The sequence below is a fragment of the Pristiophorus japonicus genome, chromosome 6 (genome assembly GCF_044704955.1).
Source record: "Pristiophorus japonicus isolate sPriJap1 chromosome 6, sPriJap1.hap1, whole genome shotgun sequence".
Lineage (NCBI taxonomy): Eukaryota > Metazoa > Chordata > Chondrichthyes > Pristiophoridae > Pristiophorus > Pristiophorus japonicus.
In genome coordinates, this window is record NC_091982.1 from 175619778 (window position 1) to 175646855 (window position 27078).

Here is a 27078-nt window from a genome sequence, read left to right on the forward strand (position 1 = left end):
TTATGTATATTTTTTCCAGTCTCCCTGTTTTACACCAACACTAACTTTTTGCTCATATTAACAACTATTAACAGCTTGTATTTATATAGTGCCTTTAATGTAGTGAAATATCCCAAAGCGCTTCACAGGAGTACTATGAGATAAAAAAGTTTGACATTAACGCGTAATATTCAAATATGTAGTGGTGCTTAGTCCACTGCACATAAGTAATCTGCAGAGGACAAATCCAATGAATCCTGTCTAGTATAATAGTAATATATTTGTGTTTATGTTTAAGAAAGAATGAACCCACTTGCAGTTATAGAACATATTTCATAGCCTCAGGATGTCCCAAAGCACTTTACATCAGATGAATTACTTTTGTAGTGTCAACATTTGTTTTGTAGGCAAATACCTACATTAGTTTTGTGAGAAAGCCCAATAGACTGAGATTAATTAGATTTTATCATTTCAACGTAAAACATGGAGATATAAGTAAAATCACCAACATCCGATAACATACAAGACATAATGAATCAACTAAATATGAGTAGTGAGAATAACTCAGTTTGCATGGTAATCAAAGCTGGAATTTAAAGTTGGAACCTTGACACGGAAAGCAAATGTTCTACTGCTGAAAATACCATGCTGTCACCCTATTAGTACTCTTTTTAACCTCTAAAGACTCCTTGATTAGCCATGTAATACTCTACAATATTCTATGCTACCCAGACTTTGTGCTCACCTTAACCAGGAATTGGAATGAGTGAAAACTTGCTTATCAAATTGGTTAGTCAGATTTAAACTAGTGGTTACCATCAACATTTCTTGGTGGATAATTCAAATTCAATTCCACTTGGACTCAAGAAAAGTGATGCAATGTTTTTGTTTCCCACGAAAGCCAACATTTTCTTTACCAACCACAGTGAGGGAAACAAAAAAAAAACTCAGCTTCAGTGTTCAGTGAGTATAATGACTTGTTTCAAAATGTTGATTGTTTGCCTGAAGAACACAGTATCATCTGTTAAACAATGTACAGCCAGCAGCTGAACTTGCGGTGGTGTCCTCTTGCAGGTCGGGTGGCCCACGATGTTGCAGGGGCCCGGCGCTCCAGCTCTTTATACTCCTGACCTGCAAGAGGACACCATCGCAGTTCGGGAGTATAAAGAGCTGGAGTATGCCACTACAGCTTCCAGTGCGAGTCGTCCCAAGTGTGCAACGACTTTGAGATGGGCGACTGGGTGACGTCATCAAGGCCCAGGTCGCCGGTTAGAGCATGGGTTGGAACATCGGCGGGGCCTAGGCACAGCAAAGGAGCGGGAAGGTCGTAGCGGAGGTGCGGCAAATGAAGGTATTGGGCCCAGAAGAGCAGAGGGCCCAGGGACAGCACGGGCCAGCCCACACTGCAATTTGTGTGCGCACTAGGCCCGTGCAACAGAGCAGGTCTCCAGTCGTCCTGGCTAACTCTTGCCACGAGATAAAGGTCTAGCTCTGTTAAGCCCGTGTGGTGGCTGATGTACATTGGTCACCACACGTTAAAAAAATCCATGCACAGGCATCTTCCACCCCTGGAATTCAGAACTGGAATATCCGGTCCTTTATTGAAACATCTATGAACTCATCCCTTTTGGTGTGGAAGCAAGTCATCCTCATTCGAGGGACCGCCTATGATGATGATGAGTAGCTGAACCTTGTAGAAAGTAACTATTTGCCCTGAACGATAAACTTAAAACAGAATTAAAGGTCAACGAGACACTCAACAAGAGCGATGCTGACACTATTGAGGACATCTGCGTGCTCAACCATTAAATTGAGGGTATGATATATCTCGGGGCAAGGAATATTCCAAATTGAACAAAGAGGTGATGATATGTTTGAAAAGCTGTGCTGAAGGTACACAGGTGGGGACTTGTGTTATGAAACTATAGTCACTCCCTTGTGATTGTACCCAGAGCAATTGAAAAGTTCTGTATGTACCTTGATCTGCACAATTTAAACACGACTACACAGAGAGAATACTACAAATGATCCACATAAGAAGAAATCATGTCAGTTTGCTGGAGCCAAAGGTTCTTTTTCCAAATTAGATGCATCCACTGTTTTGGCAACTATGCTTTGATAACTTAATTTTAAAGAATTGGAAATATAATATTGGCAGTTATTTCAGAAGTTCAAGAGGACAAAGCATTTATTTAGCTATTTACATAGCTAGTGCAAACTCATCAGGCAGGTAGTCACAGCTTCTTTGTATAAAAACAGGAAGACACTGAACATGGGGGGATAATTTTTCTCTAACCCAGCAGCAGGAAACTGACATGATCAGATCAACTACCATTTTACACCCCATTCCATTTTACTTGCCAGTGACCATTGATGAATAGAGAATTAAATACAGTGAATGTCTTCTGTACCTCTAAATAGCAATTTTGCCACTGATCATGATGCTAATGTTACTTATTTGTGCACAAAGACACCTGGAATTTCATCCAATGTTCAAATTCGTCATAAAATGTCATTATCTGAATGAATATGCAGTATTTGACAACCATATTGACACTGACCTCCATGATATTTTTTCGCTCTCTCAATAAAGCCAAGTCATTTTCAAGCCGCCGAATCTCTTGTTTCAGGCGTTGCATTTCCCGCTCTGCAAGAATCTTCAACTGCTGTTCAGTTTCAAGTTCTTTTTCTCGTGCTCTTTGTATAGACTAAAAGGAAGAATGATCAGTCGTTTTGTATTGTTCAAAGACATTTTCCACTTCAGTGAGACAAACCAACAAGTTTGACCAGTTAGCCTAATATCTGTCGTTGGGAAAATGCTGGAGTCCATTGTTAAGGAAGCAGTAGCGGAACATATGGAAAAGCACAATTCAATCAAGCAAAGTCAGCATGGTTTTATTAAAGGGAAATCATGTTTGACAAATTTGCTGGAGTTCTTTGAGGATGTAACGAGCAGGGTGGATAAGGGGGAACTAGTGGATGTGGTGTATTTGGATTTCAAGAAGGCATTCGATAAGGTGCCACATAAAAGGTTACTGCACAAGGTAAAAGTTCACGGAGTTGGAGGTAATACATTAGCATAGATAGAGGATTGGCTAACAGAAAACAGAGAGTCGGGATAAGTGGGTCATTTTATGGTTAGCAAACAGTGACTAGTGGGGTGCCGCAGGGATCGGTGCTGGGTCCTCAGCTATTTACAATCTATATTAATGACTTGGATGAAAGGACTGAGTGTAATGTAGCCAAGTTTGCTGATGATATAAAGATAGGTGAGAAAGCAAATTGTGAGGAGGACACAAAAAATCAGCAAAGGGATATAGGCAGGCTAAGTGAGTGGGCAGAAATTTGGCAGATGGAATATAATGTGGGAAAATGTGAGGTTATCCATTTTGGCAGAAGAAATAGAAAAGCAAATTATAATTTAAATGGAGAAAAATTGCAAAGTGCAGAGAGACCTGGGGGTCCTTGTGCATGAAACACAAAATGTTAGTATGCAGGTACAGCAAGTAATCAGGAAGACAAATGGAAAGTTGGCCTTTATTGCAAGGGGGATAGAGTATAAAAGCAGAGAAGTCCAGCTACAACTGTACAGGGTATTAGTGAGGCCACACCTAGAGTACTGCATGCCGTTTTAGTCTCCGTATTTAAGGAAGGATATACTTGCATTGGAGGCTGTTCAGAGAAGATTCACTAGGTTGATTCTGGAGATGAGGGAGTTGACTTATGAAGATAGGCTGAGTAGGTTAGGCCTACTCATATAAGATAATGAAGGGGCTCGAGAAGGAAGCAGAGAGAGTATTTCCACTCGTAGGGGAAACTAAAACTAGGGGACATAATCTCAGAATAAGGGGCCACCCATTTAAAACTGAGATGAGGAGGAATTTCTTTTCTCAGAGGCTTGTAAATCTGTGGAATTCTCTGCCCCAGAGAGCTGTGGAGGCTGGGTCATTGAATATATTTAAGGCGGAGATAGACAGATTTTTGAGCGATAAGGGAGTAAAGGGTTATGGGGAGCGGGCAGGGAAGTGGAGCTGAGTCCATGATCAGATCAGCCATGATCTTATTGAATGGCGGAGTAGGCTCGAGGGGCCAAATGGCCTACTCCTGCTCCTATTTCTTATGTTCTTATGTTCTAAAGGAGCAATTGAGTGTTGACAACACACCATCAATGTTGCAATTTTTGATTTACTCCATTAGTTCACATTTAAACAGATACTGGGAATCACCTCATATACATATATTGCATATTAATCATTTTAATCTGAGGCATAATTATGGCAAAGTGAAATCAGTAAGAGAAAATTTTGCACAAAACTTTGATTTGTACACAAAAAGCGAGAAACACTTATAAAAGTTACACATTTTAACAAATGCACCCAGAAGAAAAAAAAATAAGCATGTTCGTATTTTTTAAAAGTCCACAAACAAGAAATACATATCTCCCTGTGTTTTATGATTAGCTCCTTCATTTAGGTGGAAGGAAGGTATGGTCTAAGCTCTGGACATTGACCTTTATTAATGCTGCTCCTTGGTTAGCTGGCGTGAGGTGCAGTTATGCAATGAGTTACTTCTGTACTGTTTTCCTTTTCAAGAAAGTGGGATCTGTATCGCTATGGTTTTAAACAAGGATGGATTTTATAGGGTTTGCCATATAAACTTTTGAACCTACACAGCAAATCTTAGTTGAAATAGATATATGGCAGCAGCTGTATTTAAAATCCAAGACCTTTATAATCTCATGGAAACCTATTTGAAAGGAACCTTGTAAACTAGCACAATGACACCATGCATTGGGCCTTTTCAGTCAGTGGGAAACACTGCTGGAATGATCAGAATAAGCTTATCTTTTGTCACTAATACATACCTGTGTATTAGTTAACTCCTGACGAACGTTCTGCAGATGCATTGTCATTGCATGGATGCGGTCTTCAAATTCAGTCATCTGGTTTTCCAGGTTAGCCTTTTCCTTCTGCTTCTTTTGTACCTATGGTAATAAGTTCAGAAAATATCAGTTTATGTCTTACCTTGTATGTCTGTGTTAAGTATTTGACTGGTAATGTGAGTGTTCTCAGTCTCTGTTTGACAGACACTGCTGTATGAATATCTATTATGAAGCGGCATCTGAGCCAGTTCAGCAGATTCAAAGCATATTTAATGTTGCTGGCAATCCTAATGAATTTTTTAAATGTTTAACTTTAGCAATAAAATAAAGCTACATGTTTACATTACTGCCTGTTCTTTGAGCTACCTTCAGCTATTTATATATCATTAATGAAAAAATAACTCAGTATCAATGACACATTTATTATATAGCAGGCTATAACTGAGAACATCAGCTTGACTGGAAGATTTGACCGAATGCTTCAGTCTTTACTTAGAGTGCACATCCTCAATTACAACCCACTGCACTGCTGTATTTATTTTATTGCTTAATAGTTATTATCATCTTCTTAGGCAGACTCTCAAAGTCGAGGATGATTATTATACATCATGTTTATTTGTTCCTTGAAAATATCTATACAAAAATGCTATACATAATGGCCTGTATTTTCCAGTGCCTACGAGTGTGTACGAGGTGTGTAAGCGCCCGTAAGGGCCCCGAGTTCAGGATTTTCACGCGCAAAGCGCATACGCGAAAACCCAGAAATTGTGATCTTCTTGACAGATTGTAGCCATCCCCAGGAAATGGATATCAGCGAGTGGACTGCCCTGTGAATGCCCATGAAATTCTTACGCCTGGTAAAAGCAGGTGTAAGGCCCGTTTTTATCAGCGTATGAGTTTAAATGAAACATTTTTTTTTTATTCTATTATTAAAACATTAAAACGCCTGTACAATAAGTTAATTTTAGCCCCTTTAAAACATTTAAATTTATTTTTCAAAAATGTTTAATTAAATTGTATTTTAATTAATTTTAAATATGTAATGTTTTTTTTATTTATTTGGTATGAAAATGTGTTTTTTATGTGATCCCCATTCATGCTTATGGGAATTCCATACGTACGAAATCCCCATAAGCGAGAATGAGGATCCCTCTTCTTTCTTTGGTTGGGCCGACCCACATGAGCCCAGGGGCACTTGTGAACTGCCTGCGCCCTGGGATTCATGGGTCTCTACGCAGGACTAAACAGAGGCCCAGGAGCGTGAGTCTCCGTCGATCCAGGACCATCAGATAGGGTTGTAGATTTTTGCCATTCGGAGGCATCTGCCTGCGGGAAACCTCCAACCGCAAATTCAGCCCAAGCATTTCAACAGTCTTCATGCAGGTACAACGTCCCGAATCCAGAATTCCAAAAACCGGAATTGTCCAAAAACTGGACATTTTTGAGGCGGTCAAGATGGCGACATCAGGCGGCGAGGGACGAGGAAAACCGGTAAAAAATGCAGTGGTGGGGGGACCGCGGGCGGTGAGAATTGGTGGGAGGCGAGGAGTGGAGGATCGGCGGGCGGCGAGGAGCACCAACAGCGTGGTCCGAAATCAGGCAAAACCCAAAAACCCGCACAGATTCGGTCCCGAGGTTGCCGGATTCCAGACGCTGTACCTGTATTATAATACTTTGTAGTGGGGATATTCGCTGATGATTGCACAGTGTTCAGTTCCATTCGCAACTCCTCAGATAATGAAGCAGTCCATGCCCGTTTGCAGCAAGACCTGGATAACATTCAGACTTGGGCTGATAGGTGGCAAGTAACATTTGCGCCACACAAGTGCCAGGTAATGACTGTCACCAACAAGAGAGAGTCTAACCACCACCCGTTGACATTCAATGGCATTACCATCATCGACTATATGCTGGGGGTCAACATTGACCAGAAGCTTAACTGGACCACCCACGTAAATACTGTGGCTACAACATCAGATCAGAAGGTGGGTATTCTGTGGCGAGTGACTCACCACCTGACTCCCTATCTACAAGGCACAGGTCAGGAATGTGATGGAATACTCTCCACTTGCCTGGATGAGTGCAGCTCCAACAATACTCAAGAAGCTCAACGCCATCCAGGACAAAGCAGCCCACTTGATTGGCACCACAACCACCACCTTAAATATTCACTCCCTCCACCACTGGCACACCATGACTGCAGTGTATACAATCTACAAGATGCACTGCAGCAACTTTCCAAGGCTTCTTTGACAGCATCTCCCAAACCCACAATCTCTGCCACTTAGAAGGACATGGGCAGCAGGCGCATGGGAATACCACCACCTGAAGGTTCCCCTCCAAGTCACATACCATCCTGACTTGGAAATATATCGCCGTTCTTTCATCGCGGCTGGGTAAAAAATCCTGGAACTCCCTCCCTAACAACACTGTGGGAGTACCTTCACCACACGGACTGCAGCAGTTCAAGAAGGCTGCTCACCACCAACTTCTCATGGGCAATTAGGGATGGGCAATAAATGCTAGCCTTGCCAGCGATGCCCACATCCCATGAACTAATTTTAAAAAGCCTATTTAATTTTCAAAGTTCATGCCAACAAATTTAACAGAATTTACCTCATAAATTTTGTAAATAATTTACATTCAAAAGAATGTGGTTAACAATAGAATGTGGTTTTTAAATTCTTATTGGCCCGGAATTTGCTGTGGTAACGACGGCAAAACTGTTAACGTTTGCCATCACTACCCCTCTAAAACTGACAGCAACTTCAGAATTTAGTGCATGCACAGATAAATGTGGAAATCCTGAAGTTGCGGTCAGTCATTCTCTGCTCCACCACAGGTTGTGCTGTGGAACTCCCCAGAGCCGGCAATCAATTCAAATCACACAGGAATCTATTTTCTGATGAAACTATCCCGTATTACACTGAAATATAGCTATCAACCACCGCCCTCTCCCCTCTCCCCTCCCCCATTCCCCCTGAGAAAGTTAAGCCTATTGAAAGAAGTGTAACTGGGCTTTTAACGGGGTAGTTACTGCTGAATAACCGTTCTGACCGTAAAAAACTAATTTTATATTTACGGAATGTCAAATCTTTCTGTTAATATGATTAAGAATTACATGTTTTTTTAAAAGAATGCATTTTTCAAAGTTTGTTTATGATATTTCAGCTTCTACCTTAATCCTATGTATATGTCCCAATCTTTATTTAGATCTCTGTAAAATTTATAAAAAGTAAATTAGAATCTGTGCATTTTACTTCCTGGTTTACTGTCTGTGAGAATTTTTCAGTGTGATTGGCTGCTCAGCCTGCTTGATGTAATCACTATTGCTGGACGCTGGAGATTCACTTGATTTGGTGCCAGATTCAAAAAGGTCAGGAGAGGTGAAATCGACACAACAGATATCACTAGATCTTTGTGGGCCGTTTTCTTTTAGGTCACTTCGCCACTGGCCGCAAATTCCAGGCCATAATGTCAGCCAAAGATCTTTAAAGTTATTGTTTCAGTGTTAAGTATTTACCCACTTATGTTTCCTGAGATTTTTTGAATCAAATCCACGTGGTTTTGAATAATCTTGCACATATAACTGGTCTTCATCTGCCAGCAAATCAAAATTTAGTAAAAGTGGATATGTTTTTACTGATTGTTAGACAAGGTGCCTTTGGAGATCAATGGAATTTGCCGCAGTTTTATTTGTACTTGCTAACTGAGAGCCATCATTCACTTTATAAATTGATTCCAAATGAGTATAGCTGTGTTTTCAGCTAGTAGCAGTAAGTGAATTACAGCACCTAACTGACTGGATGGAAACCAATTTCACAATGAAAGATGCAAGCATTAGAAAATATTGGCATATAAAATAAAATTATATTTGACTCATTTATTACTTCAGATAATGTAGATCTGTGCTTTAATGGGAATAATTTTACTATAAATGATATGGTATGGACTATTTTCACATTATGGAACACATGTTTCTGACACTTTGCTTAGTTGTTAAATTAGATGAATACATAGTTACAAATTAATTTCATATAGTTTTATTCAAACCCACTTAATGTACATGTTTCGTCAAGTTGATAAATCCAGTTCTCAGATACTTTTTCAGGAGCACCAATTATATCAAAAATGGTGCTATGCTTTATAGTGCCTAAGTTACCTTTAATAATGGTGGTTGACAACAACATAAGAATGGGGCTCCTATAAAGATCAGTGTACTGCTCCCTTTCTCTGCTGAGTTAGCAGATATTAGGTGGGAAAGTGGTAGTAGAGTACATACTAAAGTTGATCTCAACACCTCTGACCTCATAAGTGAGGTACAAAAAGATCAGCCAGGGTTCCCTCTCCTGTCTAATTGGTATGGGGTGTCAAACCCCTCTTTCAAAGTGCATACCCTTGTACGCAACCTGGGGCGGGACATGGTTGTGAGCCGTCACTTCCATAATACAGCTTATAGGCTGCCCATCTCCCGACTGAAACCCACACCACCGGCTGGTCGAAAGGATTCAAATGATCGGGGCACAATACTACATGTGTCATCATCATAGGCAGTCCCTCGAACCGAGGATGACTTGCTGCCACGTCAAAAAGTTCACAGGTGTTTCAATGATGGACCTAAAATTCCAGGTCCGAACTAAATCTTGAAGGGTGGAAGATGCCTGTGCTTGGACTTTTTTAGCGTGTGGTGGCTGTTGCACACCAGTTACCACACGGGTTAAGTCTTGGTTCAGTAGCAAGGATTAACCAAGACAACTGGAGACCTGCTCTGCTGCACGGACCTAGCGCGCACACATATCGCAGTGTGGGCTGGCCCGTGCTGGCCCGTTCTGCCCCTGGGCACTCGCCTCTTTTGGGCCCCGAACTCGTGCCTCTCCTGGGCCCCGATCACGTCCCTCTACAGTCTCTCGCCGCTATAAGACCACATGTGTACCTCCTCTCTGACATCCCTCCAGACTAGTACCGGTTATCGAGTCTCCCAACTTCACCACATACTGAGGGGTTCGATGATGTTTCACATGCACCCCGTTCCGAATTAACCCAATGTTTTCCACCCAGTATACCGGTACAGGTCATTGCGACTGATCCATCACAGGCATGCTAAGAACTATTCCCATTATAGATTGTTTGCTCTGACTACAGTTGACCGAGACTGGGTACGCTTCGGAGGCTGACACGGATTCAGGAGGTTGTCATAAACACTAAAAGCCTTGTTACTGATCCACAACAGTACGTGGCCTTGTTTTAAATCTTCCAAATTACTGCACCCCTCATTTAACAACCAGGCTCCGTACATGACACACACATAATTTTGGCAGCCCGATCCGATGCATTCCGACTCTCCTTTACTAATACATTGCTGGTCTGAGCGTGAGTCTCCACCTCAGCCACCATCTCCTTTTAGGTGAATTGTCATCACCTGGTCTTCGTGACTCTCAATGTCATGACCCTCCCCCAGTATTTTCTTTAGCTGGTCCCTTAGAGTATTTACTTGCAATTGCAACTGTGCGTTGTCCATGCTATTGACCAGTGACATCCCCGTATTAAATGCCGTAGCCACATCATTAATCAGTCCCCTTTTTCGTCTCCATCAGCCCGTGTGGCTGTTGTTTATTGGTTTCTACGCTTTCCCCCTGACTTTTGTCCCCATAATTCTTCTGGTAGAATTGTTTGAACATTTCTTTTAACAACCGCTCATATAGCTTTTCCGTCTCTGGCAGACACCACCGAGGCAATTATAACTCCGTTAGATTAAGAATAACCGACACTACTCCATAATACAGGTATGATACAGCATTTTTCCTGTTGGGATTAATAGCAGCCCATTTTTCAGTCCGGGTCATCGTGGGACATTTAACTTCTTTACCCTGAGTCTCCGGGATTTTTTGGTAGAGGATTTAACCTGCTCACAATTAGTTCAGTCGCATTAACTGCTTTTGGAGGATCCAAGGTCATGCAAGAGTCAAAACCATGCATCCAATTCATATCCGAACGGAATCCTTCCACTGCCATTTAAAAACAATAGCCACACGCCCCTTGCTGTTGTGGCCTGACCAGACACACATTAAACCCTTGCTTCATCTTCCACCATTTCTCCAAACACAACTTCACCCCATGCTTAGTTGCCATGGTCGGCCTGTTTGAGTTATTACCCAACTTCTCCCATAAGAACATAAGAAATAGGAGCAGGAGAAGGCCATACAGCTCCTCGAGCCTGCTCTGCCATTTAATACGATCATGGCTGATCCGATCGTGGACTCGGGTCCACTTCCCTGCCCGCTCTCCATAACCCCTTATTCCCTTATTGGTTAAGAAATTGTCTATCTTGGTCTTAAATTTATTCAACAGCTTCCACAGCTCTCTGAGGCAGCGAATTCCACAGATTTACAACCCTCAGAGGAAATTCCTCCTCTCTCAGTTTTAAATGGGCACCCCTTATTCTAAGATTATGCCCCCTAGTTCTAGTCTCCCCTATCAGTAGAAACATCCTCTCTGCATCCACCTTGTCAAGCCCCCTCATAATCTTATATGTTTCAATAAGATCACCTCTCATTCATCTGAATTCCAATGAGTAGAGACCCAACCTACTCGACCTTTCCTCATAAATCAACCTCCTCATCTCCGGAATCAACCTAGTGAACCTTCTCTGAACTGCCTCCAAAGCAAGTATATCCTTTCGTAAATATGGAAACCAAAACTGTATGCAGTATTCCAGGTATGGCCTCACCAATACACTGTATAACTGTAGCAAGACTTATTCCTTTGCAATAAATGCCAAGATTCCATTTGCCTTCCTGATCACTTGTTGTACCTGCATACTAACCTTTTGTGTTTCATGCACAAGTACCCCCAGGTCTTGCTGTAATGCAGAACTTTGCAATTTTTCTCCATTTAAATAATAACTTGCTCTTTGATTTTTTTCTGCCAAAGTGCATAACCTCCTACTTTCCAACACTATACTCCATTTGCCAAATTTTTGGCCACTCACTTAGCCTGTCTATGTTCTATTGCAGATTTTTTGTGTCCTCCTCACATATTGCTTTTCCTTCCATCTTTGTATTGTCAACAAACTTGGCTACGTTACACTCGGTCCCTTCTTCCAAGTCATTAATATAGATTATAAATAGTTGGGGTCCCAGCACTGATCCCTGTGGCACCCCACTAGTTACTGATTGCCAACCCGAGAATGAACCATTTATCCTGACTCTCTGTTTTTCTGTTAGTTTGCCAATCCTCTATCCATGCTAATATATTACCCCCAATCCCGTGAACTTTTATCTTGTGCAGTAACCTTTTATGTGACACCTTGTCAAATGCCTTCTGGAAGTCCAAATACACCACATCCACTGGTTCCCTTTTATCCATCCTGTTCGTTACATCCTCAAAGAATTCCAGCAAATTTGTCAAACATGACTTCCCTTTCATAAATCCATGCTGACGCTGCCTGACTGAATTATGTTTTTCCAAATGTCCTGCTACTGCTTCTTTAATAATAAGAACATAAGAACATAAGAATTAGGAACAGGAGTAGGCCATCTAGCCCCTCGAGCCTGCTCCGCCATTCAATAAGATCATGGCTGATCTGGTCGTGGACTCAACTCCATTTACCCGCCCTCTCCCCGTAACCCTTAATTCCCTTATTGGTTAAAAATCTATCTATCTTTGACTTGAAAACATTCAATGAGCTAGCCTCAACTGCTTCCTTGGGCAGAGAATTCCACAGATTCATAACCCTCTGGGAGAAGAAATTCTTTCTCAACTCGGTTTTAAATTGGCTCCTCCGTATTTTGAGGCTGTGCCCCCTAGTTCTAGTCTCCCCTACCAATGGAAACAACCTCTCTGCCTCTATCTTGTCTATCCCTTTCATGATTTTAAATGTTTCTATAAGATCACCCCTCATCCTTCTGAACTCCAAGGAGTAAAGACCCAGTCCAATCAATCTATCATCATAAGGTAACCCCCTCATTTCTGGAATCAGCCTAGTGAATCGTCCCTGTACCCCTTCCAAAGCTAGTATATCCTTCCTTAAGTAAGGTGACCAAAACTGCACGCAGTACTCCAGATGCGGCCTTACCAATACCTTATACAGTTGCAGCAAGACCTCCCTGCTTTTGTACTCCATCCCTCTCGCAATGAAGGCCAACATTCCATTTGCCTTCCTGATTACCTGCTGCACCTGTAAACTAACCTTTTGGGATCCCACTCTTACCCGACGAGGGAGCCTGTCCGGCGAACTGGCAGGAGCTGGAGGCCAAGGTCGCCGGACAGGACTGCTCCGAGTGCTGTCCTACAGGGGTCGAGCGCTAGTCATAAACCAGCTGGTGGCCGCAATGTTGTGGTATCGGCTGGTCACTTTGACCCCTCCCCCTGCGTTTGTCGCCAAGATACAGAAGAAGCTGGTGGACTTCTTCTGGAACAACAGGAAGCACTGGGTCTCTGCTGCGGTCTTGAGTCTCCCGCTTGAGGAGGGCGGTCAGTCGTTGGTGTGCGTCAGCGCCCAGCTCGCGACTTTCCGTCTTCAGACCCTGCAGAGATACCTTTACGTCGAGCCCCCTCCTAGGTGGTGTGCTCTGGCGAGGTATTTCTTCTGCCAGCAGCGCGACCTCAATTATGACACACAGCTCCTGTTTGTGAACTTGGGGGGTGCCAGGACCGCCCTCCGGGAGCTGCCTGTCTTTTACAGGGAACTCATCAGGGTCTGGAACAAAGTCTCCACCAAGCGCAGCTCTCCGCCGGCTGGAGTGGCGGCCGTCCTGCAGGAGCCGCTGCTCGGGAATCCGTACCTCCACGACCGAGGTTTTATGTGGCGGTCGGAAGAGAGGGCTGTGGCTGGTGAGGTGACCAGGGTCAGGGACCTGCTCGATGGCGGAGGAGCGGGCTGGATGGCGCCAGACACGCTGGTGCGGCGCCTAAATTCTGCCAACGTCCGCCACGCGGCCGATGCCATCGAGTCGCTAAAAACAGCTCTGGGCCCTGACTCCGTTAGGTGCATCGAGGAGGCTCAAGCACGTGGGGAGATCCCGTCCGAACTGACCCCCGTCCGGACGGAATTCCTCATCGGCGCCAAACCCCGGAACCTCCCTCGGGGGCCGGCGCCTCACAACTTGAGCCGCCTCGGGGAAATCCCCTCCGTGCCTTTCAGTTCCGCGCGGAGGGGTTTCCTGTACGGGCTGCTCCTGCACACTCTCAACTTTGCCATCCTCGACGGCCGTCCGGACACGCCATGGCGTACCATCTTGCCGTCCGGAGGAGGCGGGGGTCCCCGATGGAGGGCACTCTACGCAGGGGTCCTCCCACTATTCATCGGGGACTTGGCCTGGAGGGTGGTGCACGGAGCAGTGCCGTGCAACAAATTTTTAAGCCGGTTCACGGACTCCCAGGCCGCCTGCAATTTCTGCGGTCTGGAAGAGTCCGTGTTCCATGTTTTTATGGAATGTACAAGGTTGCAGCCCCTGTTTTATTATTTGAAGGGGCTGCTCCTGAAATTCTGGCTGCACTTCAGTCCCACTCTCCTGATCTTTGGGCACCCTGTGCGGAGGGGAGCGGGTAGGTCCGAAGGCCTCCTCGTAGGACTGCTCCTGGGCACGGCCAAGAGTGCCATCAGCCGGTCCAGGCAGCGGGCGGTCGAGGGGGTCGTTCAACCTGACTGCCTGCCTCTCTTCCGCTCTTACATCCGGTCCAGGGTGTCCTTGGAGATGGAGCACGCGGTGTCCACCGGTACGCTCGCGGCCTTCCGCGAGAGGTGGGCACCGGAGGGACTGGAGTGCATCATCACGCCCGGCAACCAAATTTTAATTTGATTTTACGTTTTAAAGTTTAATTTGTTTTAAATGCCGGTGCTTTTAGTGTCCCCTTCCCTTTTATAGGGGGCACTGGAAAATTGTGATTTTAGTGCCCAAAAAAAAACTCAAAAAAAAAAGGAAAAAAAGGGCCTTGTAAATGTCTGGTGTGTCACCCAGGTCGGGTGGCACGATTTAATGTTTTATGTTTTTGCAGGTAGACTCTAAAAGAGTTTCATGCACAAGGATCCAAAAGAGTTTCATGCACAAGGACCCTCAGGTCCCTCTGCACCACAGCATGTTGTAATTTCTCCCCATTCAAATAATATTCCCTTTTACTGTTTTTTTCCCCCAAGGTGGATGACCTCACACTTTCCGACATTGTATTCCATCTGCCAAACCTTAGCCCATTCGCTTAACCTATCCAAATCTCCTTGCAGCCTCTCTGAGTCCTCTACACAACCCGCTTTCCCACTAATCTTAGTGTCATCTGCAAATAGGTCATCTATGTATATTGTAAACAGTTGTGGTCCCAGCACTGATCCCTGTGGCACACCACTAACCACTGATTTCCAACCGGAAAAGGACCCATTTATCCCGACTCTCTGCTTTCTGTTCGCCAGCCAATTCTCTATTCATGCTAATACATTTCCTCTGACTCCGCGTACCTTTATCTTCTGCAGTAACCTTTTGTGTGGCACCTTATCGAATGCCTTTTGGAAATCTAAATACACTACATCCATCGGTACACCTCTATCCACCATGCTCGTTATATCCTCAAAGAATTCCAGTAAGTTAGTTAAACATGATTTCCCTTTCATGAATCCATGCTGCGTCTGCTTGATTGCACTATTCCTATCTAGATGTCCCGCTATTTCTTCCTTAATGATAGTTTCAAGCATTTTCCCCACTACATATGTTAAACTAACCGGCCTATAGTTACCTGCCTTTTGCCTGCCCCCTTTTTTAAACAGAGGCGTTACAGTAGCTGCTTTCCAATCCGCTGGTACCTCCCCAGAGTCCAGAGAATTTTGGTAGATTATAACGAATGCATCTGCTATAACTTCCGCCATCTCTTTTAATACCCTAGAGTCCCATTAGCCTGTCCAGCACTACCCCGCTAGTGATAGTGATTATCTCAAGGTCCTCCCTTCCCACATTCCCGTGACCAGCAATTTTTGGCATGGTTTTTGTGTCTTTCACTGTGAAGACGGAAGCAAAATAATTGTTTACGGTCTCAGCCATTTCCACATTTCCCATTATTAAATCTCCCTTTCCATCTTCTAAGGGACCAACATTTACTTTAGTCACTCTTTTCCGTTTTATATATCTGCAAAAGCTTTTACTATCTGTTTTTATATTTTGCGCAAGTTTACCTTCGTAATCTATCTTCCCTTTCTTTATTGCTTTTTTAGTCATTCTTTGCTGTTGCTTAAAATTTTCCCAATCTTCTCGTTTCCCACTAACCTTGGCCACCTTATATGCATTGGTCTTTGATTTAATACTTTCCTTTATTTCCTTGGTTATCCACGGCTGGTTATCCCTTCTCTTGCCACCCTTCTTTTTCACTGGAATATATTTTTGTTGCGCACTTTGAAAAAGCTCCTTAAAAGTCCTCCACTGTTCCTCAATTGTGCCACCGTTTAGTCCTTGTTTCCAGTCTACTTTAGCCAACTCTGCCCTCATCCCACTGTAGTCCCCTTTGTTTCAGCATCGTACGCTCGTTTCTGACACAACTTCCTCATCCTCAATCTGTATTACAAATTCAACCATATTGTGATCACTCATTCCGAGAGGATCTTTTACGAGGAGATCGTTTATTTTTCCTGTCTCATTACACAGGACCAGATCTAAGATGGCTTGCTCCCTTGTAGGTTCTGTTACATACTGTTCTAAGAAACAATCCCGTATGCATTCTATGAATTCCTCCTCCAGGCTACCCCGTGCGATTTGATTTGACCAATCGATATGTAGGTTAAAATCCCCCATGACTACTGCCATTCCTTTTTCACATGCCTCCATTATTTCCTTGATTATTGCCCGCCCCACCGTGAAGTTATTATTTATCCAACATTTTCCCAACCACAGATGTTAGGCTAACTGGTCTATAGTTTCCTGTTTTTTGTCTACCTCCTTTTTTAAATGGGGTGTTACATTTTCAGTTTTCCAATCTGCTGGGACCTCCCCAGAATCCAGGTAATTTTGGTAAATTACAATCAATGCATCCACTATCTCTGCTGCTACTTCTCTTAAGACCCTTGGATGCAAGCCATCAGGTCCAGGGGATTTATCCGCCTTTAGTCCCATTAGCTTGCAAGAGTACCACCTCCTTAGTGATTGTGATTGTGTTAAGTTCCTCACCCCCTATAGCCCCTTGACTATCCATTGTTGGGATATTGTTAGTGTCCTCTATCGTAAAGACTGATACAAAATATTTGTTCATAGTTTCTGCCATCTCCATGTTCCCCATTACTAATTCCCCGGTCTCGTCCTCTAAGGGACCAATATGTACTTTAGGCACTCTTTTTTTCTTTTTATATACCTATCGAAACTCTTGCTATCGGTTTTTATATTTCGTGCTAGTTTGATGCGTTAATTTTACTCATCTGTTTTCCGTAACCACCACCACCCTCCCATGGGGAGCAGTGCTCCCTTTACATTCCAAACCCGCCTACCCTTTTTCACCGGTGCAACCCTCCGGTGACGCTTGGATCTGCAATCCTCCAGCAATGTTTGGGCCTTCAATCCTCCAGCGACGCTCTGGTCTTCACTCCACCGGCGACGTCCTGGCCTTCACCCCTTCAGCGACGTCCTGGCCACTGGCCCCACTCAGCGGCAGAGTCCCTGTCGAGCACGTGGTGTGCACAATGGCTGTGGTAACTTTGATCTATTGACCTCTCCTCCTCCCACAATGTGGACCTCTGACCTTCCCAATGCCTGCCCTCAACCTGGCCTCGGTTTTCTCACCACCTCATCGAAGGGCGCTGTTCGGCGCCAAGCTTACAGCTTGTATCCCACCGTAGGCAACTAGGCTCATACATCAGTGCCTGGTCTCCAGGCGTCTTGGACCCCCTTGCCACTGGACCAAGATCTTGCTCTGCTAAACCCCATGGTAGCCGGTGTGCAACAGCCACCCCACATTAAAAGAACTCATGCACAGACATCTTCCGCCCTTCAAAATGAAGGTCGGGGCCTGGAACGTCAGGACCCTCATGGACAACTCCAACAGCGACCGACCGGAACGCCGCATCGTCATCGTTGCCCAAGAACTTAAGACGCTTCGAACAACTGTCTGTCTGGCCTGTGACCGAGACTGTAACTCCTGTTTTGTACTGTTCAGTCACCTAAGAACTCACTTTTAGAGTGGAAGCAAGTCTTCCCCGATTTCAAAGGACTGCCTATGATGATGATTGTAAAGTGCATGTACGTGGACATAGGATCAGTGCAAGATTCAACTCGACCATGATGCATCCTATCGATGGCTCCGAATTTGTAGTCTGGTTGGTGGCGAATTAGCAGCGTTGGCTGTCATTCCGCATTTGAAAATGACCACAACTTCGGGATTTGCCGCAGGCACATGCAGAAATCCTGAAGTTGTGGTCTGTCATTCTCTGACACAGACTGCGCTGTGCCACCACCACCACCACCTCCCCTGTCCCCCACAGAGACAGCAATCACTCAAATCAGGGAAACTGACTAAAACTTTGGCTTTTCCGCAGTAATTACGCTGTTAAATTCTCCACTAAAAGTTAGACCCAAAGGATTAAGTGAAACTGGGGTTTCAACAGCATAATGACTGCTAAACAAATGTTATGGGCCTGAAAACATATTTTAATTTTGTGCAGCATCAAATTTATCCATTTTAATTAAAATTAAAATTTTTAGGAAACTTAAAAAAAAGATATTTTTTAAGTTTGTTCATCTTTATTTCAAGTTTGCCTTTGCCCCGTGTGAGAGTCTCAAACGCTGTTTTGCTTTCTAACATTTTTTTAAAGTTAGAATCAAAGGAGCTTCTTTGTCCTGGCCAATATTTATCCCTCAATCAGCATAACAAAAAAACAGATTATCTGGTCATTATCACATTGCTGTTTGTGGGAGCTTGCTGTGTGCAAATTGGCTGCCGTGTTTCCTACATTACAACAGTGACTCTACTCCAAAAGTACTACATTGACTTTACAGTACTTTGAGACGGCTGGTGGTCGTGAAAGGCGCTGTATAAATCCAAGTCTTTTTCCTTTTTCTCTTCCTGGTTCGCTGTCTGTGAGAATTCTCCATTTTGATTGGCTGCTTAGACAGCTACGGGATTCCCACTACACTACATTGATTCGAATTAAAGATCAGAAAACCAGTGAAGCTTTGTGTGAAGTTTTATTTGGGGCTAGCGGCGAATGCCTTCGCTGTGTCGCTGATCGCAAATTCCGGGCCAAAAACATGGCTGTTGCACACATGGAACAGCACAACTGAATCACAAAGCCAAGATGGAAGTATGAGATATGAACATACCAACATACAAACAATGACGGACAGGTAAAAGACCATCTGGTCCATCCAGCCTGTCCCACACAATTGCGTCCATGATCAGATCAGTCATGATCTGATTAAATGGCGGAGCAGGCTCGAGGGGTCAAATGGCCTATTCCTGCTCCTATTTCTTATATTCTTATGTATCGCAACATGTACACTCCACCGCACCTGAAAATGACCAGTCCCAGGTAGAATTTTACCCCAGTGTGCCAGTGCTTTCGGGGAAGGAGAAAATCCAGCCATTTCCAATCATGTATTATTTTGTATTCTAAACCATCCATTGAAAAATGCCCTGGCAACCGCCACTTACTTCATCTTCCAAAGTCTTGTTTTCTGTGTTTGCTACTGGTATAGCGAAGCCATCGTCCCAATTTATTTCGCACAGAACAGTATCCGTCATTTTCTGCGCTTTATGTCAATGAAAATCAGTTATTTTCTCTTTTAAAATTAATGCAGATCCGACGGAGCAGACTCCCTGGATTACTGGCGGCGCCCTTAGCAACCGCCTTAGAGACGCAGGGTTTCCGGTTGTAAACAGACGCACTTCCGGTAGGGACGGTCTTGGCGGAGAAGCCGCTGGGGGGCGGTCTGAGTCCGTATGGAGCTGCTGGAAGACAAGTTCTTGTCTTGCTGTTTCTTATCCATCTGCTATGTGTAAATATCAGTTCCATAATTTACAATGAAAAACCTCGCGAGACGGCCCCATAAACTCTGGTTTCAATTTGTTTGCTTATCCCTCCCATTACTCCTGCAGAAAGGTGTGAGGCAGCTTTCCAATGGGAACCATTAAACCCTTTGCGTGCGAATCTTCGAGAAACGAAACGCCAATCGATTTCCAGTGGGGAAAGACAAAGCAGTCAACGTCCAGGAATTGAGTGAAAGTGACAAAGATAGATAAGCAATCTACTGTGTTTTTTAAAATAGTGATATAATAAAAAGATTTATATTTTTTAAGTGAATAAATGATTGAGACTTGCCAAGTCTGGGAATAGTACATTAGGAGTAAATTCGTGTTTTCTACTGCATCATTATATTTGCTTGAACATTTAAAAGAACTTTCAGGATATTAGACATATTTGATGCTAAAACAAAAGCCTAATACTGCAGATGCTGCACATCTGAAATAAAAGCAGAAACTGCTGGAAACACTCAGCAGGCCAGGCAACATCTAAGATACATGAGGTCAATGACCTTTCATCAGAAATATATGACCCTAGTGCAGATGTTAAACAAATTGATATCAAGGCATCTGCAGTCTATTTTGGACATTATAACATTGTTAAAATTATTTAGCATTGTTCTTTACAATGATGTTAACGGTCTGTACATTACACAGGAGATAATTGAACTATGTGTGATTCGATTGGGAAGATTACCTTTGTGTACCAGGTATGGGGAAATAATAAATGATTTTGATTTTTTTTAAGGGTTTGGGATTCCACTGTATCTTTGAGGAAGAAATCATCCATTATTGCTGAACACATTGAGTACATACTTTTATAAAAGTGTTTTTGTACCATTTAGAAACATGACAGCTCATGCTTCTATTAAAAACGTGGTTGTTGAGACTGTTTTTGGTAGTATGTAGAACTATACATTTTCACAGGTGAACAGTAACTACAGCATCTGCAGCACTGATTCTTTATATAATAATGTAATCAAAAGTGAGGAGAGAACATTAAAAATCAACATCAACTTGTATTTATATAGCGCCTTTAACAGAATAAAACGTCCCAAGACGCTTCACAGGAGCATTATCATAAAACAAAATTTGACACAGAGCCATATAAGGAGATGTTAAGGCAGATGAAAGAGGTAGGTTTTAAGAAGAGTCTTAAAGGAGGAAAGAGATGTGGAGAGGTGGAAAGATTTAGGGAGGGAATTCCAGAGCTTAAGACTGAGGCAGCTGAAGGCGCGACCACCAATGGTGGAGCAATTAAAATTGGGGATGTTCAAAAGGCCAGAATAGGCAGAGCGCAGTGGTCTAGGGAGATTATAGGGCTGAGGAAGATTACAGAGCTAAGATGAGGAGCGAGGCCATGGAGGGATTTGAAAACCAGCATTAGAATTTTAAAATCAAGGCATTGCTTAACTGGGAGACAGTGTAGGTCAGCAAGCACAGGAGAGATGGGTGCGATTAGGTCACGGGTGACAGAGTTTTGGATGACTTCAAGTTTATGGAGGATAGGACTAGGATAGAGGCCGACCAGGAACGTGTTGGAATAGTCAAGCCTAGAGGTGATAAAGGCATGGATGAGGATTTCGGCAGCAGATAAGTTAAGGCAAGGACAGAGACGGATGATACTACAAAGGTGGAAATGGGCAGTCTTAATGATAGAACAATCAAAAATTGTTGTTAATTCGTGTGTTTTATATTGACTTTCTCGTATTTTAAGCAATGGGATTTGTGCATTTCAAATATAGGACTTCAATTTTTAAAAACATTTTCAATGGCGTTAATCTATTTTTATCCTACTTTGTTTAACACTTATTTTCTGAGCATATTTTACATTTGTGTTTTGCATCTTGCCAATGTAAAGCAAAAAGGTCTCAGGGTGCAACAGTTGGCAGAGAGCATATTAGCCAGTCTGCCATCCTTTCCTGCATTCCACAGGTGACAAACTCCTAATTTAAGAAGGCAAGCTCATACATTTTCTCCATAGACAGCAGAAGCCAACATGAGTTGACTGTTGGCTTCTTGGTGATCACTGGCTTCCCCCAAGTGTAACAGGTAATAGATTGCACACACATGACCATCAGACACCTCATGAGCTGGCTGGATTCCTTAATTGCAATTCTTTGCTGAACATCCAGCTTCTCAGCGACTGAGACAGGAAGATTATATGTTGAATGCATGGATCCCAGTGAGGTGCATGATGCTGCCATATTGAGGAAGTCAAATGTCCCACCAATTTTTCAGCAGGAATAGCCAGTGAATGGAAGCCTGTTGGGGGACAACAGACCTGCTCACAGATGCTTAGTTTAGGATCCGCCAGGTCCACTCGGCTTCAGACCTCATTACAGCCCTGGTCCAAACATGGACAAAAGAGCTCGATTCCAGAGGTGAAAGTGACTGCCCTTAACATCAAGGCAGCATTTGACCGAGTGTGGCATCAAGGAGCCCTAGTAAAACTGAAGTCAATGGGAATCAGGGGGAAAACTCCCCACTGGCTGGAGTCATACCTAGCATGAAGGATTGTTGGAGGTCAATCGTCACAGCCCCACGACATTGCTGCAGGAGTTCCTCAAAGCAGTGTCTTAGGCTCAACCATCTTTAGCTGCTTCATCAATGACCTTCCCTCCATGATCAGGAAGACCAATGTTATCTTGGCCTTTATTGCAAAGGGGATGGAGTATAAAAGCAGGGAAGTCTTGCTACAGCTATATAAGGTATTGATGACGCCACACTTGGAATACTGCATGCAGTTTTGGTTTCTATATTTACGAAAGGATATACTTGCTTTAGAGGCAGTTCAGAGAAGGTTCATGATTCCGGGGATGAGGGGGTTGACTTATGAGGAAAAGTTGAGTAGGTTGGGCCTCCACTTATTGGAATTCTGAAGAATAAGAAGTGATTTTATCGAAACATATAAGATTATGAGGGGGCTTGACAAGTTGGATGCCAAGAGGATATTTCCACTGATAGGGGAGACTAGAACTAAAGGGCATTATCTTAGAATAAGGGGCCACCCATTTAGAACTGAGATGAGGAGAAATTTCTTCTCAGAGGGTTGTAAATCTGTGAAATTCGCTGCCTTGTGGAAGCAGGGACATTGAATAAATTTAAGACAGAAATAGACAGTTTCTTAAACGATAAGGGGTTATGGGGAGCGGGTGGGGAAGTGTAGCTGAGTCTATGATCAAATCAGCCATGATCTTATTGAATGGTGAAGCGGGGCCTTATGGCCTACTCCTGTTCCTATTTCTTAGTTCTTATAAGGTCAGAAGCGGGGATGTTTGCTGATGACTGCACAATGTTATCCCCACTGTAGTGGAACTAAACTATAGAACCAGTGGGAACCTGTTCAACCTCCGTCGCCTCCAGACCAGATCCAAGACCGTCCCATCCTCTGTCATCGAGCTACAGTACACGGACAACACTTGCGTCTGCGCACATTCAGAGGCTGAACTCCAAGTCATCGTCAACATCTTCACCGAGGATGCATGGGCCTTACACTAAACATCCATAAGAGAAAGGTCCTCCACCAATCTAACCATGCCACACAGCACTGCCCCCCAGTCATCAAGATCCACAGCACTGCCTTGGACAACGTGGACCACTTTCCATACCTTGGGAGCCTATTATCAGCAAGGGCAGACATCGACGACGAGGTTCGACACTGCCTCCAGTGCGCCAGCACAGCCTTTGGTTGCGTGAAGAACAGAGTGTTCAAAGATCAAGCCCTCAAATCTGGCACCAAGCTTATGGTCTACAGAGCTGTGGTGATAACCGCCCTCCTGTATGGCTCAGAGACATGCACCATATACCATATCGCTGGAGAAATACCACCAACAATGTCTCTGCAAGATCCTGCAAATCCCCTGGACAGACGCACCAATGTTAGAGTTCTCGAACAGGCCAACATCTCTAGCATTGAAACACTGACCACACTAGACCAGCTCCGTTGGGCGGGCCACATTGTTTGCATGCCTGACACAAGACTCCCAAAGCAAGCGCTCTACTCAGAAATCCTACACCACAAGCAAGCCGCAGTTGGGAAGAGGAATCATTTCAAGGACACCCTCAAAGTCTCCTTGATAAAATGCAACATCCCCACAGACACCTGGGAGTCCCTGGCCAAAGACCGCCCTAAGTGGAGGAAGAGCATCTGGGAGGGCGCTGAGCATCTCGTGTCTTGTCGCCGAGAGCATGCAGGAAACAAGCGCGGGCAGTGGAAGGAGCGTGCGGCAAACCAGACTCCCCAGCCACCCTTTCCTTCAACGACTGTCTGTCCCACCTGTGACAGAGACTGTAATTCCCGTATTGGACTGTTCAGTCACCTAAGAATTCACTTTTAGAGTGGAAGCAAGTCTTCCTTGATTTTTGAGGGACTGCCTATGATGATGATGATGTTCAGCGCCATTTGCAACTCCTGAGATAATGAAGCAGTCCATACCCGCATGCAGCAAGACCTGGACAACATTCAGGCATAGGCTGATAAGTGGCAAGTAACATTTGCGCCACACAAGTGCCAGGCAATGACCATCTCCAACAAGCGGGAGTCTAACTACCGCCCCTCGACATTCAAAGGCATTACCATTGCTGAATCTCCCACCATCAACATCCTGGACGTCACCATTGACCAGAAACGTAACTGGCCAGCCACATAAATACTGTGGCAACAAAAGCGGGTTAGAGGCTGGGTATTCTATGGCAAGTGTCTCATCATCTGATGCCCCAGAGCCTTTCCACCATTTACAAGGCACAAGTCAGGAGTGTGATGAAATACTCTCCACTTCCCTGGATGAGTGTAGCTCCAACAACACTAAAGAAGCTCGACGCCATCCAGGACAAAGCAACCCACTTTATCAGCACTCATCCACCACCTTAAACATTCAATCCCTCCATCACCGTTGTACTGTAGCTGCAGTATGTACCATCTACAAGATGCACTGTAGCAACTCACCAAGGCTTCTTCGACAGCACTTCCCAAGCCCGCAACTGCTAGCACCTTAAAGGACAAGGGCAGCAGACGCATGGGAACACCACCACCTCCTAATTCCACTCCAAGTCACACACCATCCTGACTTGGAACTATATCACCGTTCCTTCATTGTCACTGGGTCAAAATCCTGGAACTCCCTCCCTAACAGCACTGTGGGAGTACCGTCACCACACGGACTGCAGCGGTTCAAAAAGGCTGCTCACCACCATCTTCTCAAGGACAATTAGGGATGGGCAATGAATGTTGGCCTTGCCAGCAATGACCACATCCATGAATGAATTTTTTTTAAAATTCCAGTCTAAAGCATTTTTGTTATCAAGATAGGCTAAAAGAATTGGGTCTCTACCTTCGAGAAGCATAGACTTAGGGGGGGATCTGATGGCGGTTTATAAGATAATGAAGGGAATAGATTGTGTTCAAGCTGACAGTTTATTTCAAATAAATGGGTGAGGCAGGACCAGGGGTCACAAATTTAAGTTGTATAAGGCTAATTCTACGTTAGATGTCAGGAGGTGGTTCTTTTCATGGAGAATAGTGGACCTCTGGAACAGACTGCCATCTCTTATGGTGGACGTGGACTCGCTGAATTCCTTTAAGCGAAAGCTGGATTTGTTTCTGGCTGGGCGGAGATCACCTCTTACAGAAGGTAAGTACTGCAGGGAATTCAGGGCCAGATTGATCTCCTGGACTAGTTTCGATTGCCTATATGGGTCGGAGAGGAATATCCCAGATTTTATTTCTCCCAAATTGGCCTGGATTTTTATGCCTGTTTTTTTGCCTCTCCCAGGAGATCTCATGGTTTTGGGTTGGGTGGAGTGTATATGTTGTGATACATAAGGTATCGCAATTGTCTGGGACATGCTCGATGGACCAGATGGTCTTTATTCATATGTTTGTATGAGTGCAATAGTAACCGGAGTGTTGACCTGGTACATTACACTAATACTCTGGAAGAATAGCACTTCAACCAGAGGCACAGCAGTAACCAAGCTGTGATAGAGCAGGTGATTAATGACCTGAAACAGTGTTTTTGATGCCTGGATCTTTCTGGAGAACCTTGCAATGCAGATCAGACCAAGTTTCTAGCAAGCTGCTAGCATGCTGAGTGCTGCATAAAATCGCCACCCAACATGACTATAATATAGACATTGAACATCAGGAAGCTAGCCATGATTCTGAGGGGAGGTTGCTGAAAACAAAGGGGACAACTTTCAGCTGGCAGCTGGAGACAAACTCATTTGTTGATACTGGATTCTTTTCCCTTCAATCTGTTTCAGCGAATTCACTGACACACGAACACTTTTAGTCTTAGCAACATAAGACCTTTATTAGAGAATCTCCCGGCCGGGACCTGTTAAGATAAAGGGGAACACACTCGAGTCGAGCTTGTCCACCTCTGTCCTGACAAGCTACGTAACAGTACAAAAGCTCAACACTTATACATTGTTACAGCAGAACACATTTGAGTGACACTCAGTTTATACAATCATTGATCGATTTCCCCCATAGCATACCCAATTGCAGGCTAACAACTCTCCAAATAGGGCGGGCTCCAGGGATGTGTTTATTGTTTCGATTTTCATAGCATTTCCCTATTTCATGGCTGGATATAGCAGCCCCTCGTCTGACTCATGTCTGACTTTGCTTTTCGCGTAACTCGTGTTTGACCACAACTCTGAGTAACCCCTTTTTGTGTCGACATTGCAAATATCTCAGCTTGACATTTTCTTTTAGCCATTTTCCCATGATTCCCTATCTCCATCCTTTTGCTACCTTCTCTAGCCATCTACCACTTTCGCAATCCTTTTTCACATTCTCACATTCAGAAGCGGTTTGCATGAAGTTCACTCCCCTCTCACCTCCACCAACCTTGCCAACTACAGTCCTCTCCAACATCCTTCCCTCTCCTTCCACCCTCCACAAATGAAATGATCAAACGCCATCAATCACAAACATAGCACTTGAAAACTTAGGCTCTGATAATGTGGGACCTCTACGAGTGTATATGCACAATATACAAAGGTTCCAATTCTTTAACAATTGTCATCAAACAATAGGTGAATGTAAAAGATCCGGACTATTTGCACTAGAAAATGCTCTGATTGGCTCTACATGATCACATGACCTGATTGTTGATTGGTCCCCTTGGAGGATAAGCCACACCCAGAAGTTTCTCTGAATGTGTAATTGGAATCACCCAGCCCAAGTTCTGAGTGACTTTGAAAAGTGTAATTCGAGCCATCCTGAC

The 27078-nt window shown here is 44.0% G+C and overlaps 1 protein-coding gene and 1 long non-coding RNA gene across 3 annotated transcripts in view; one reads left to right on the top strand and one right to left on the bottom strand.

Annotated features, from left to right (window-relative positions):
• ccdc39 (coiled-coil domain 39 molecular ruler complex subunit) overlaps window positions 1-19659 on the bottom strand; it is a 191868-nt gene extending 172209 nt beyond the window's left edge. For both annotated transcript variants that reach the window (XM_070882270.1, XM_070882271.1), the window contains exons 1-3: window positions 19475-19659; window positions 4844-4963; window positions 2541-2687 (exon numbers count right to left, since the gene is read on the bottom strand). In XM_070882270.1, coding sequence (XP_070738371.1) covers window positions 2541-2687; window positions 4844-4963; window positions 19475-19564 — 357 coding nt within the window. In that variant the 5' untranslated portion in view covers window positions 19565-19659. The remainder of the gene's footprint in view (window positions 1-2540; window positions 2688-4843; window positions 4964-19474) is intronic.
• A 71-nt stretch (window positions 19660-19730) lies between these two features.
• Window positions 19731-20127, top strand: LOC139265304 (uncharacterized). The gene is made up of 2 exons (XR_011593521.1): window positions 19731-19818; window positions 19919-20127. It is a non-coding gene; the product is annotated as an uncharacterized lncRNA (long non-coding RNA).
• Window positions 20128-27078: the final 6951 nt, after the last annotated feature.